At 41.1% G+C, this 15,043-nt stretch overlaps 1 protein-coding gene across 2 annotated transcripts in view; it reads right to left on the bottom strand.

Annotated features, from left to right (window-relative positions):
* Positions 1 to 15,043, bottom strand: part of LOC109043016 (growth hormone secretagogue receptor type 1) — a 376,139-nt gene that overhangs the window by 4,958 nt on the left and 356,138 nt on the right. Inside the window, exons 4-5 of one of the 2 annotated variants that reach the window (XM_019060035.2) lie at positions 7,179 to 7,449; positions 439 to 5,423 (exon numbers count right to left, since the gene is read on the bottom strand). The exons of the other annotated variant lie outside the window; for it this stretch is intronic. Of the exons in view, the coding sequence (XP_018915580.2) occupies positions 4,938 to 5,423; positions 7,179 to 7,449 (757 nt within the window). The 3' untranslated portion in view covers positions 439 to 4,937. Of the gene's footprint in view, positions 1 to 438; positions 5,424 to 7,178; positions 7,450 to 15,043 lie in introns of those variants that run through there. 2 annotated transcript variants of the gene reach the window in all.

The raw sequence follows: 15,043 nt of genomic DNA, 5'->3' as shown, positions 1-15,043 counted from the left end.
GCACTAATATTTGTATCATAGCCAGGCGTTACACCATGTCTATGTCGGCCCTCGTCTCGTTTAGCAGGAAGATAGAAAGATGTTTTAAGCATCGACAAAGAAAAGTAGAACACGGAGGAGATAAAAACACGTGGCACTATTGCTATGTTTACTATGTTACACCTGTGTTGTTCTTTCAGTTTAAGAAATAAAATCGAATGAACATTACTGTATGAAATTTTCACACAATATTCTGAATCGAATGAAAGAAGATTGGTAAAAATTTCAATAGATGATTTTATTTTCATTTTGAGAAAAATCTCGATTTAATGTGAAAAATTACATGGACATCTTTCAATCCCGATATTGAGGCGGGACAATGATCTCTAAGTTTTTTTAAAGTATTCTATGAGACAAGTTGTACTTAATTCGACCACTTAATTCAATTTTTTCTTCTTCTTTCATTTCACGAAATTTACAAATCGACTTCGATCCTCTACAATAAATAAATAAAGGTCTTCCTCAGCAGAGTTTAGACCCAGACGCCTTCGCGCATGAATGATGCAATACGTTGCGCAAGAGTTTGAAATAAGTTATCCTGTTTCTTGAGTAACTTTTCAAAGGTATCACGCGATGACGCGAAGTTAAGTGAATGAGACACATCATTAAAAGTGTTTCAGGACACAGATCATTTATTTTACCATAATAACTTCAATAAATAAATAAATAAATAAATTAATTAATTAATAAATATAAACATTTAAAAGAAACACAAAGAGGAGTGACTACAACCATCAAATGGGTACAAATGTTACTAGAACATACATGTGAACCACATGTTACATGTGGTTACTAGACATACAATTTTGATATTAACATATTTCACAGAAATTTTTACAATTTTTCGCCCTTTTATTCCACGAAAAATAGTCATAATACACAACGGAAATGTTAAACATAAGAGTATTCTGTGACGAAGATTCCCACAAGCCGACAATACTGGATTCCGCCAATTTAAACTGTGTAAAGTAATCGATATCTATCAAAGAAGACCACTGAACCTGGAATCGATTATTCTAACTGAATTTAAAGAACGAAAAATGGTGTTTCTAGCCTGCGAGAACAGCCACTGGTATCAGTGGCGCGGCGTGCTTTACGATACATCGATTGATCTGCCATTGAAACCTATGAGAAAGGATCGATGAACAGGGCTTCGCAAGGTACCAATTTTTTACTATAGCTTCAAATGGATAAAATATCGATAATCGATCATTACGCCTCGCCACTGATCGGTATCTGATAAACACGTAGATACGGTTGCTAATTGCTACTTTCGTTAAACGCAGTCAAACATTCATATATTTCAGTTGTAAGGAAACAACGGAATTATAATTTTTTGGAAGTTCAAAGAGGTGATTGACGAATAAACAGTTTGAATGCTTCCTGGCAGAAAAAGACAGTTAGTATAACTTCTCATTTTTTCTGCAAAAGCATTGTGATGCATTATTTTTACCGAGACTGAAATGTGTTACAAAAATTGGGGGGAAGGAAGTGGGGGTGAGGCATCGATAAAGGGAGAATGATTTCACCAAGAACGACACAAATACACAAAAAAAGGATACAAGAAGCAGACAAAACGACAATAAGACACAGAACAAGAAAACAGTCGAGAACATTAGACGGGAGGGGGGGGGGAATACAAGGACACAACCTTTGAATCCTTGACATTATAATGTAGATTGACTCTTTCATTTTTATGCATGTCTGGAAAAGTTTCATCTGAATTCAGAAACCAGGATAAAAATAAGATGTTAATCGTTAGAATACAAAGTCCGGTTATTTTTACGACACTTTTTCGGGATTCTGATACGCTTTGGCGTGGGAGGATGGTGATATTTTCAGTCATGTCACCAAACGGTGATGGAATTTTCACTCACACGGATTTAATGTTCAGTGCTCTCAGATACTCGAGAAAGCTATTTTTATTCAGGAACATTATAATGAGGGACATCCATTGCGATTTTGTTTGTAAGTATAGGTGTCGCAAGCAAATCATTCCACCACGTGTCTCCTTTGGCTTACAGAAAATCACCCATTCTTAGAGGTACGATAAAAAAATCTCTTAGTAGGTTAATGATCGCTCTACACGAAAAGTTTCGGAGTGTCCTTTATCGAATTGGTTCAAAACTCAATCGATAATTTTAGGACGCGAGAATACAGATCATACATCGTCGTGAGATTCTTAATGGTACCGTAATACGCAAAAATCCACTTAGCTGTATACTACTACTTACTCCGGTAAAAAAGGAAGAGGAGGAGGTAAGATGAAATAAGAAAGATAAGAAAGGAGAGAAAAGAAGGGAGTAAGATAAGCAGCATAATAAAGAGAGAACATTGTTTTGAAAAGTGCTACAATGATGTAATGGACTTCTTACCCCCGTTTTACAATTTTTACACCTCTTCCAACCCGAAAAAACCATCGGCACTCGCACACCGATACAAACAGTCACCGACGAGTATAATAACAATAACGAATATCACTCATTTTAAAACATTTTTACAATAAAACATCAAACTTAAACTAGAAACACAAAAATTAATACTTTGGTTGGAAATTTCAGGAATTGATTACACATCATAACAAATGAAAGGAAAGGAACTGCGCCAGTTTGCTGCATTATCTCTCAGGGAGAGATTTACTTTGCGGTGTTTCCGAATTTCCGCTCCTAATTTATTTTTCCAGAGAGAAACAATTCAACTTTGTGCACTGAAATGTATGCAGAATATTCTGCTGATAGAGAAGAAAAATCAAAGAAGTTGTCAAGAAATTATGTTGAATAGTTTCCTAAGAAAAAATATAGTAGGAAGGGACGTCAGTAACGTCGCAAACACAGATAGGGGTTTCGCACTTTAGCCATCGATATTACCCTACGTCTTGTCCAATTAAGATTTAATTATCTTTGGATGGGAAAGGAACAAATAATAAGGCGCTGAACTTCTTAAAAACTAGAAAAAACAAGGTAGTGCTAAAAAGAGAAATGAACCTCGGAAGAAAAAATACGGTTGCACACAATACAGAGGCATAATACAGGACTTCACACCTACTCCCTTAATTTCATAATCCAGTTTTTTTTTCATGCGTATCTCCCATTGAAAATAATGTGCACTTAAAGCTTTGATGAAAGGACACAATAGGGGAAAACATTAAAACTGGTTTCTTTCCTGATTCATCGCTTAGAGCTAAAAAAAAAAGTACAACGATTGACTACTTGCAGAGTTGAGAGAATGTGATGAATTACGAGGGAGGTCAAAAAGTTCAGACTTACAATTGTTTTATTTCTGAAGAGAGGTACCAGGATCACCTCAGTTTTTGAGAGATTGTCCTCCGGATACAAGTATAGAAGAACGAATACATGCTTCGTAAGGCTTTAAAAAACAAACACGGATCAATGATACTTCATCTTGAAGTTTGACCTTAAATTTAAAGCTTCAACACAAAAAATATGAGGTTCATTTGTGCGCGACTGAAGGAGAGCATTTAAGGTTTATTTCTCACTATTCATACATCATACATTGTGAAGGTTTTAAACTTAAAGGTAATCATCAGTCGACAATTTCTAGACAACGATCTAGGTCTCATTAGAAGCAGTGGAATTTTTAGGGGTAAAAAAAAGCAGGAAGCTCAGTGACACAAAGTCACAATATTAACCTCGGTTGGAAAGAATTCTGCCGCGCTAAGGAAGAACGCCGTATGAACATCCGAGAGTTGCCAAATTTCCTTCGTAAAACATGTATTTTTGACGAAATTTATGCATATTTTCCCTTGAAACTTTCAGACATTTTAGATTAAATTGCGAAAAACATTGTGTGAAAATTTTGGAAACTAAAATTCACAATTTTCTCAGTAAATTCGATTTTTATTGGAGGAAATTTGGCAACGTCTGAAGGCTCATACGGCATTTTTCCTTAGCCCGGCAGAAAAGTTTAGGATTTTCCAGGAAGTCCTGACTAGTAGGGGCTGAAGCTACAAGACGGAACGTACACATTTGCCACTTCCGTAAACGTCTTTTTTCCTGAATTTTAGGTAATTCTGTTTTTCTTCTCGACTTTTCCCGCTCTCTTGATCACCTTATATTCCCTTACTGTGACGTGAACTTAGTTTATCAAGCATTTTCATTAAAAGCAACAACATTTTCTCCTGCGTATTCTCCATTTCATCGATTACTCTGTATATCGATGGCTGAAGTGCAAAACCACGTATCTCCGTTTTCGACGTTGACTCCCTCTGTCATACTTGATTTTTTCTTTGGAAAACTAGCCACCGTAATTTCTGAAAAACTTGCTTGATTTTTCTTCTCTGTAAGCAGAATATTCTACAATATAAGCTATAAAGTTGGCTTGTTCCTCCACGGGAAAATGAAACGATGGGAAATTTTGAAACAGCGCAATAGAGATACGTGGTTTGGCACTTAAGCCATCATCATTTGGACGTATTTATGCTAAATGGAACTATTTGCAAGTGGAAAGATGGGGTGTGCTCGTTAGTTGAGGGTCACGAGAATGAATGGGGATTTTAAAGCGCCAGTGACGTCAGCGGCAACGAATCCGTCTCCGTTGTCTTTCTCGCTCGTCTTCAAATCATGAGCCCTGCCACAACGCTCTTGTCACATGCCCAAGGCTCGCGAGTTAGCACTCAGTCCCTTTTGATTTATTGTCAAATCCCGCTTTTCCATTTTCTCAAAAGGAACTATATCCATTTTTACATTGTTTCTTACCACGAGTGTATTCACTGTGTCGAGTGTATTCGCCACCACGCTGTATCCAGCTCACCACGAACTCATCCCATCTTTCCACTTGCACATAGTTCCTTTTAGCATAAATACGTCCATTTGGGGTCTACGTCCACCCGTGAAACGGAAAATCCCCAACTAGTGGAGAGATGGTTGCCTCTGGTTGCGTCAGACGTAACTCTCACTGAGTCCCCGAATAGTACTATCACTATTCTGCTTGAGCAAGGAGGACGACATGGCGTTCCTGCGGTAGGAGCCGTTCCTGCAGTAGGACACTGGGGCCCGGGACTCCATGGAACTGGACCTCCACGAGAGACTCGGCGAGCCGCGGAACCTGGCGCTGGAGAAGGTGGTCGTGAGTGTACCCGTGTGACGTAGGAGCTGGAGCTGGTTGCGTCGCCGCGAGCGGAGGCAGCAGCAGAGCTTGCGGAAGCCGTAGCGGAACTTGGAGGACATGAGGTTGTAGAGGATCGGGTTCACGGCCGAGTTGAGGTAGAGCATGAGTCGGGAGAAGTGGAGGACCCCGTAGTAGGAGAGCGGCCGTCCGGACTTGTCCCGCACGTCCGGGCCGAAGAGGACCCACAGGGTCACCACCCGGAACGGCAGCAGGCAGACGAAGAACGAGAGAACCACCGTCGCCAGCATGAGCACCACCTGCGGGAAAAAGCCCAATCGGTTCGTTAAACTCCACGAGGAAATATATTTTTCAACAAAATAGGAGACCCTTTATAAAATACGCAACGCTCTACACTGCTAAAAGCAAGGAGTGAAATTCGGTGATCAAGTCCATAAGCCGCCTAAAAACCCATAAAAATAAGAGTAGGATCCATTCCGTAATAGTGCAAGGCACTCCGTAAGGAAAATACTGCCGTGCTAAGGAAAAACGCCTTATGAACATTCGAGAGTTGCCAAATTTCTCCGGACAAAACAAGTCTTTTTGAGAAAAGTTATTCATATTTCTACTTGAAATTTTCCGAAATTTTAGATAAAAATGCGAACGAAATTGTCTGAAAAATTTGAAGAAAAATATTCACGATTTTCCAAGAAAATTCCGGTTTTATTGAAGTAAATCTGGCAGCGTTTAAAGGCTCATACGGCGTTTTTCCTTAGCACGGCAGAATAGATTCCACTCCGCATTCATATCACTCGTGATGTTTGGGCGCTACATAGACTCCGGCACAGAAATTTCAATTGGAAACTTTTAACAGCGAAGGAGGAATGGGGTCCCAGTCTAAGTCACAAGGGAGGCGGTCTAAGCTTGCGTTACAGAGCGAGGTAGGTGAATTAGGTTGCGTTATGTAACGCAGGAATTAGGCCGGAACTAGGCTGCGTTATGCAACGCAGCTTAGTGGATATCAAGAAAAACAAGAGGACATTGTTTCACCAATATTTGTCACTTTTTTAATACAAGTTTTAGATTTTTTGGTGACGCTTCATTTTTGAGATGTTCGGTTGAAGAGAGTGTAAGGAGGACAAAGAAAATCTGGACCTCCACCCCCAATAAATTACCCTTAACGAGCTCTCCTTAACTGACATTCTCGATCGTAAGGCATCAATTTACCAAAAAATCTAAAAATTGCATAAAAAATGAAAAATAAAGGTAAAACGATAAAATGTCTAAGGTGAATTCACTCTTGAAGAGAACATTACAACTTCCTATGTACCCAGATGTCTGTGGGTAACCTACGGACTCGGTCGAATTAACCGAAAATTTGATCTATAACCAAATCCTTCGGGTTGATTTAACTATACTGCAGTGCTAAGTAAATACGCCGTGCCGTTGCCAAATTTCTTCTTTAAAAATATTCATTTTTGAAGAAATCTTTGAATATTTCTCCTTGCAATTGTCGGAATTTTTAGATTAAATTGGACGTATTTCTGACAGACGGAACTATATGTGCATTAAGACATGAGCCCTGAGACCCATAAGAATATGTGCAAAACAGGACTCACGTCATAATGCACAAAGTTCCGTTCGACAGAAATACGTCCAATTGTAAACGCAATCTTGTGAAATATCGGAGGAGAAATGTTCACGATATTTCCTGAGAGTTCCTGATTTGTTGAAGGAAATGTGGCAACGCCTCTACAGTGGATCGAGTCAATTAGAGAGGTCGGACATGAAATGTTTGACTAAAACTCCAAATTTTGCTGTTTATTTCGTCACGTTTTAAATTTTTAGGGGTGTTCCTGACATACAATTTTACGAGGAAACCAATGGAGCCACTTTCAGAACCTCAAAGTTTTGTATAAACGGAGTTATAAGCGTTTAAAGTTTCCCAATTTTGTCCGACCTCTCCTATTGATCCGACCGCCTGATGGCACCTACGGCGTTCTTACTTAGCACGGCTGTATAAGCCAAAGTAAGCATAAAGACGGAGATTTTGAGGTGTGTAGTATTTGTTTTACCTGTCGGCGCGCGCGGTGGTTGTAGGAGGAGGTGTCCTGGGGGGCCCCGGGGGGTCCGGGGGCGGAGGCCGAGGTGGGCGGGGCCATGAGGTGCCGGGCGATGACCGTGTAGACGACGAGGAGGACGCAGAAAGGGAGGATGAAGAAGAGGGAGATGGTGGCCAGGTAGTAGAGCTTCCGCAGGAGGGACTCGGCCGAGGCCCAGCACACCGGCACCATCGTGTCGTCAATGTACTCCTCGAAGCGGTACTCCATGATCAGCAGGATCGGGCTGCAACGAGAGAGGGTCAAAGTTTAACTTCACATCCTCAGAAAAACCCACACGAGCTATGGAAAATGAAGAAGAGAGTCTGGCATGCATGCGGCGCCCCTTCATTTCGGGGTGATACCACATTAACTACGCAGAGGTTCGATAAGTTGTATCAAATGTTTAATGTAGAAGAGAGTCTGGCATGCATGCGGTGCCCCTTCATTTAGGGGTGATACCACATTAACTACGCAGAGGTTCGATAAGTTGTATCAAATGTTTAATGAAGAAGAGTCTGGCATGCATGCGGTGCCCCCTCATTTAGGGGTGATACCACATTAACTACGCAGAGGTTCGATAAGTTGTATCAAATATTTTGCACGCGCTTCCGGTTAGAGTGCCTATACATGGGGAGACTTTTGGTCAGGTTGGTGCGGGAATAATGCAACGCGGTACTTCGGAATGTTTCCAATGGGGTGGGGGGGGAGGGGTATTTGGGGCGCTTGAGGAACAACCCAACCGGCGCGTTCGCGTAAATTTCAATCTTGTTGTTTCGCCGACGCGGAACGTGGGAACCGGAACGGGTGGTGTGTTGCACAACTCCAGAAGGACCGAACCGAACCGAACTTGCCCTCGAATTCAGATACGGACACACGGCCGACAAGGGTTCGCAACATGTCCAATGTGCATGTTTCGCGCGTATGCTCGGGGTCCCTGCGCATGTTTCACGATAATGACGGGGGTGGGGGGGGGGTGATAATTTTGTTATAATTTGGACGTTTGCTGCCTGAACCCGGTTCGAAACGCGATCCATCGTTGACTGATAGTCTGATCGTTCCGTTCATTTCAATTGGCATGCGACAGAGGTTGGGGAATGGACCGAATGAGATTGGTGCATTCAAGATATACAGCCAAATAAAAGGCAAAGACAGATTTTATAAAAGGATAGAAACCACACGCGAGAAACATGTATTACAGTTTAGGAGATTGTCGCCGTTTCATTAGGGTATACAGACTTTCTTTCATTTCTTTCTGAGCAAACTTGACTGGCGGTGACTAGGAGCAAAAGTTAAGGATACATACACGTAATACAGACTACGCAAATTGTGTATCTTGAAGTGCATTCCAGACATTTATTATGTGCTTAACACGATTTCCGTGCGATTTTATAAATTTTAAGTCTATACTCAGTTGGCTGTGGATTTGCTCCGGGGTGAAGCAGACGTGAGCCATCAAATGCAGTATTCTGAAATGTTGGTTTTATTTTTGATTTCATTGAGCAAGGAAATAGTTAACTGTAAAGGTACATTTCAGTCGTCGAATGAAAATGGGCCTTTTCTTAAAAACATACCTCTAGTCGAGTTAAACAATTTTGATTCGAATTTTTACGCTAAAAGGAACTCTGCAAAAATTAAAACGATCAAAGCTTGCCTTCCTTTATTATGTCTCTAGTCTACAATCGTCTTGACTACTAGTGTAGATTACTATAGTCTATGGACTATGTACAAAAAAATTGTGTGCCTCATTGTTCCTTTTTAATTTAGTTCATTATTACACTTGCTTCCTTTGGCATGTATACGTCAAAATGGCCCTACATTATGGATAGATTTAAGAAAAACCTAAGGCTGATGTTTCGGCAATTTTGATATCATCATTCGAAACTTAGTGATTTTGCATATTATGTTACACATATTTATTGAAGGAGAACTGATGGCATGAATCTTAGCGGTTGCTAGAATATTAAACGTGAAGTATTGCTCTTTGAGCTTTCATGCGTTAAATTATTAGCAATTGGTGTTATTGTTCTCCAACATAGAAAAAGTGGAAAAAGAGAAGAAGAAATAGGACGAGGAGAAGAAGAAGAAGAAGAGAAAGAAGAAGCAGAGGAGAACCTCATGCAATATTGCAAAGAATCTGGCAAGTTTAGGTTCCTCCTTCGAAGTTCGTGCATAACTTTCTATAATCGACACCCAGAATTGGATACCATGTCTGCCGAGCTAAAGAAAAACGCCGTATGAACCTCCAAACGTTGCCAAATTTCTTTGAATAAATATTTAATTTCCGAGGAAAGTTAAGAATATTTTTCTTCGGAAGCTTCAGTTACTTTAGATCAAATCGAGGACGAAATTCTCCATAAAATAGGAAGAAAAATACTCCCGAAGTTCCCTGAAAATTTTAATTTAATCCGAGGAGGTTTGGCAATGTTGGAGGGCTCATACGGAATTCCTCTCAAACACAACATAATTGGAAATACACATCTCGAGCATACACCGGTCCGTGCGCCGTCACTTGAAAAAGTTTGACAAAACAGGAATCAACTTAAAAAGCAGTTTCCATGCAGTTTATTCAAAAAGAGGAGTCTTGTGATTCGGAATTCTTAACAACATGCATTTCCGATCAACTCACGGGTTATAAAAGTCGATTTTAGGGATATTCGAAGGAATAACTTCCCCGTCGAGAGGTTCCGCGATGTTAGGAGTCAGCGGACCGAAGATAGCGTTTAGAGATCGGGATGAATAATTCACGAGGGAAAATAATTCAGGGAGAGTATTAGAGCATTATCCCTGCAACTGAATTCTCGGTTTCAATCGTTTCACCGCTTTGCAGCTGCCTCAGTTCGAATCTTGGCGGAAAATTCGCATGGCTCGAGTGTATGGCTCATTTCAATCCATAAATAGAAAATGAATCCGTCTCATCGATTTATTTTTAGATTTCCTCAGCAAAAACTTAAGCGTAACTTGGTCGAACTGGCATGCGATATATCGCATCGATTAGGTCAAAAATCTCGGCCGATTTTGGATTTTTAGCAAAAAAAAGACGCTAGCCCCCTCGCATGAGCCTAAAGGTTTATTCTAAACCCAAAAATTGGCAGCATTCAGAGAAATGAAAGCAGATCAGTGTTTGGAAAAAAACCTCGCATTCGATACAGAAATCGATAGCTAAATCGAATGCGAGGTTTTTTTCCAAACGCTATTCTGCTTTCATTTCTCTAATTTTGCCAATTTTTGGGTTTAGAATGATTTTTTAGGCTCATGCGCAGGGGCTATCGTCTTTTTTTGCTAAAAATCCAAAATCTGCTTAGATTTTTGACCTAACCAATGCGATATATCGCATGCCAGTTCGACCACGTCACTTGAGCTTGACGAATCACCTTAAGTGTAAGTGAGGAAAGTTTGTGGCGATCCTCAACTTAGCATCATAAAAAGAAGGACAATGCCCGACCTCGACTTCGTGCGTTTCTAATTCCGTCAAATTCTAGCTTGTTACTTATGAACACATGCGCTTTCGCTGCCGTAGACGAGAGAAGGTTACGACTGCCGTGTTACGGAAGACAGCCGTAAGTTGAATCCGGGATGAGCCTCGAAACACATAAGAGCTTATGCTAACCGTGGCTCATACAGAATTGCCTTACGGCTCTCTTGCGTAAGACGGCAGATGATACTGTGCCTTCGGTGACGACTTGGGAGGGAAATGGTCCGTGACGAAAGAGATATGTTGCTAAAATCCTCGCCAACAATGAGGATTACGGATAAACACCCTCAATTTCCACCGGAGCGCCTCACTTCCTCTCGACACTTTAACGTCACGTCTGGTTTGTCAAGTATTCCGCTTAAAATCGTAAGTTATTTCAACAGGGAGGACGAACGAGGGAGTTCTCCTCAAAAGAAAAAAGTGCAACTTTTAGATGCGCCATAGATTGCATGTATGTTTATGCACTTTAGGAATTAGAATCCTTGAATTGATTCTCCAGCGCGGAGAATGTTATCCGCACTGTTAAAAATCGAGGAGTGTTCGGTGCTGGAGTCTAAATGACGTTCGAAAACCCTGAGTGATATGAATGCGAAGTGAAATTAGCACCATAAAAGCGTTAGACACTCCGCAAAAGAGCAGATTCCGCTCCGTAATGGTGTAAGTCACTCCGTAAACACACGCTCCGGCACAGAATTTCACTCAAGAATTGTTAACAGTGTGGCCTACCTCGAGTATTGAAGGCGAACTAGCAATGTGCGTAATCGTAAGTCCTCTTTGTGTCAATTCTGCTTTTCCTACACTGAAACAAATGGTATGCTGTTTTAGCACCTAGGATGTCAAAAATGTGTCTGGTGATTCTAGGCTGCTGCCTTGATTGCCTACGCAATTGAATTTGCATTCACAGGATGTAAAGTTAACTGCGAAGGCAGAAAAGGCAACATCTTTGGATCACTAGGCACATTTTTGACATCCTAGATGCTAAAATAGCATATTATTTTTTTCAGTGTAAATTCCCAGAGTCGAAGTGCCAGATTGTCGGGGCCTTATCAGTGGCACCAAATAGGTCCGCCCCCTACCCATATAGTTTCTTCTGAAGGTGCTCTAAATTGAAGCTACAACCTTCCAATTTTCGGGGAAATCATAATTTTTCAAAAATTTTGCCGATGGTCATGGGCTAAAACTTGTGTAAAAAAAAAAAAAAAAAAACTCCCTAGTATTACCAGCGCTGCATTCCAGAATACACCCATGATGTCAAAGATGGTGATCCCTTAAATGAAAGGGGATTACAGTGGCTTTTTGATCTTTTGAGATGATAAACTGGATTTCCTCAAACCTTCACGGAAAAAAACCAGTTTAGGGCTGGTACCTGCGCGGAAGGTCCCAGCCCTAACCGGGTAGGTAAAATTGCTTTACCTCATACCCCATAGGGGCAGGCCCGGCGCGGGTAGAGCCCAAACCTACCTACTTCAGGGTTCAGCCCTACTTCGTAAGGGCTGAACCCTGTCCAGGTAGGGCTGGGCCCTATCCGCGCAGGCGCAGGGCCTGCCCTTGGGGGTATGAGGTGAAGCAATTCTAGGGCCCAGCCCTAATCTCATTTTTCCCGTGTTGGACCCTATAAAATCCCTCATCCACTTAAAATAACTATTTCCTAGGCATTTGATGAAATCAGCGGTAAAAATTAGTAGGAGTAGTCGCATATTAATGCAATGAGTATTGATCCATGATTATGCCCAAAATTTAAAAGAAACGATGATTTTTTAAAAAAAATTGAAGGGGCCGTAGCTCCAATGGGGGGGGGGCAGCGGGGCCCACCCTGGCTCTAGAAAAAAAATTCATGAAGGTAAAAGCCTTATTTTGACCAATAGAAAACACTCTTGCAGCAGTGTGGAGTATTGGCCCCGAAAACCTAGCGAGATAATAGAAGACTCCAGCCATAGAACTGACATTTTGTTAGCCTATACTAATACTCCTATTCTTGACGGAAGATTTTGGTTGTCCCAACCAAAGATTGGTTCCTGGAACTGGTAAACCTCGATTACGTGGACTGAAAATTTTGGTATTCCGTTTGGGCTTGAAACAACGAGTCTTTCATTCAACAAAAAATCACCGAATTTGAACCGAGAAAGGTGAGATTTGAAGGTGTATCCGTCCATAAAAATCAAGGACACAGTTTAACGACTATTTTCATGTTGAAAATATTTCTTTGATTCCAAATTTTTCAATTGTAGAAGAATTTACGAATAGTCGGCCGATACCCGATTGCGTTCCTGTTAAACTCGGTCCAAGTGAGGTTCAATTTTATCGATTGATCTCCCATTTAAACCTATGGAAAAGGATCGATAATCAGGTTGTTGGCAAGGAACACCTCGATGATAGATTCCTCACCATAGCTTCAAATGGGAAAATATCGATAAAGGATGATTCACGCCTCGGCACTGGACGTTATTATCTGCGTGTAAAAGCGGGGTTGTTACGGCAGCTGCGCAGTGCGCGCCCCTTCACTTCATCCCTTTTCCTGCTTTGCCCCGCTTGCCGACCATTAGGGCAACGCGTGACTCGCCAGTCGCCGCGCCCCTCACTCCCTCTTACTACCATGTTTACACGGGATAACGCGACTGTTTGCAAAATCTGCCATAAGTTGATCTTCCTCCGAGTTGTCTTCCTCCCAGCCCGTTGTTGCCGGATATGACGCTAATCCTCCATTTACATCTCACCTAGGATATTGTTTTTTTCACATCGCTGGCATAGCATTATACTAGGGGCTAGGCCCTCTGGCCGCTACGCGGCCCAACCCCCACAGGACGCTTCGCGTTCTCTTAGGCCCGCGTCGACAAAGAACGACCAAAAAAAATGTAAAGATTTTCATACCCGACTCTCATTTATCCAATCTCCCTATGGCCGGGAGTAATTGGACCAATAAGAATCGAATGAAGAAATCGGCATTTATTTCTAACTTCACGTCAAAGACTGAAACGAAACGGAACGGAGCGTTTCGTCGCTTATTGACGCATGACATGAAAGCTCCCTGCCCGCTCAGAGGATCTGTGGTAGAGTGGTCCTGAAGAAAACAAATAAATTCACTAGCTATGAAGAATCATAGAATACACCCGAAAACTCAACTTCCCGTTCAAATTGGCAATTTCACGCCAAATCGTGAACCAACATTTCTGTCCACCGTGACAAGTGACAAGGTATTTACACTCTTCCCTCCGAGAGGGAAAAATTTGAGCCAGTAAGAACCCGCTCCACTTTCCATTTATTCATCGCGCTACTGACAGAGTGGCGTAACTCCACCATCACTCGAGCTCTGGAAAGCATGAAACTAAATGGACGGTAGAGCTCATCCCGAAAAGCAAGAACGCTGCTTTGTCACGTGGGACAGTTCATTGAGCAGGAAAGCTCCGACGACAACTACCGCGAAAGAACTATAACGACAAATTAACACAGCCGCGGTCCTAGGGTCGGTCTCTTGACCAACTATCGATGCCGACATTGTCGTAAAAATCCTTTCTTCCGAGTTGCTTTTTTCAACGGGTAAATCGCAATATTTTGAAATTAAGTTGCGATTTTTACGATATTTTGGCGATGAAATCGCTAGAATCATCGATCAACATCTCCAGGATCGAAATTTTACCTCTATTGATCCGCGTTCAAAAAATCGAAGTTCTATCTTACTTTATCACGTTTTTTGTTCGATGATGTTGCGATAAATTGGCGTCATTCATTTTTTTTGTTTTTGTTTTTTGATAAAACGATCGAAATTATTGTAAACAGTAAAGTCTGTGGTATTAAAACTTTTGAAAAATTTAAAAAAAATGTGAAAGCGTGAGTTTGTTTTTAACATTTTTCAAATGTTTTAATACGCCCCGTCAGTAAAATCGTGATTTCAATGCAAATTTATGGGATACGTCGATAAAGTCGCGCCACATTATCCGATCGAATTGCAACTTATTGCGATAACTACTACTTCGGCTCTAAAATATTTCCACGAACATCCATCCGGAGCACTTGGTTCGTAATACTATTATTCCTGAGACGAATACTAGCTCAATCATCATTTGGTCGATGCAACCGAGCTTTTTTCCGAGCAAACCGAACTTTAGGAAACACTCGGTAAAAAATGTGCTTTTTTAGGCGGAAAATTGAAAGTTGGACACTAAGCAACAAAGTTGCGGCAAGTACCTTCGTGTTTCTAATCGTGCAGAAACATGTAAGATGCGATAATGTTAATGCGTATAGATTTAAAGCTATTGATTAATTAGTGGCAATTAATATTGACAACATACATGCAGGAAAAAATATGAAAGTTAAAAGAGTGCCATAAGATATAGAGGGAGAAGGTATTAAAATGAAATTAAACCTAAAA

The sequence above is a fragment of the Bemisia tabaci genome, chromosome 8 (assembly GCF_918797505.1).
Source record: "Bemisia tabaci chromosome 8, PGI_BMITA_v3".
Lineage (NCBI taxonomy): Eukaryota > Metazoa > Arthropoda > Insecta > Hemiptera > Aleyrodidae > Bemisia > Bemisia tabaci.
Note: the sequence above shows the minus strand (reverse complement) of the source record. Positions and strands in the feature narration are given on the sequence as shown.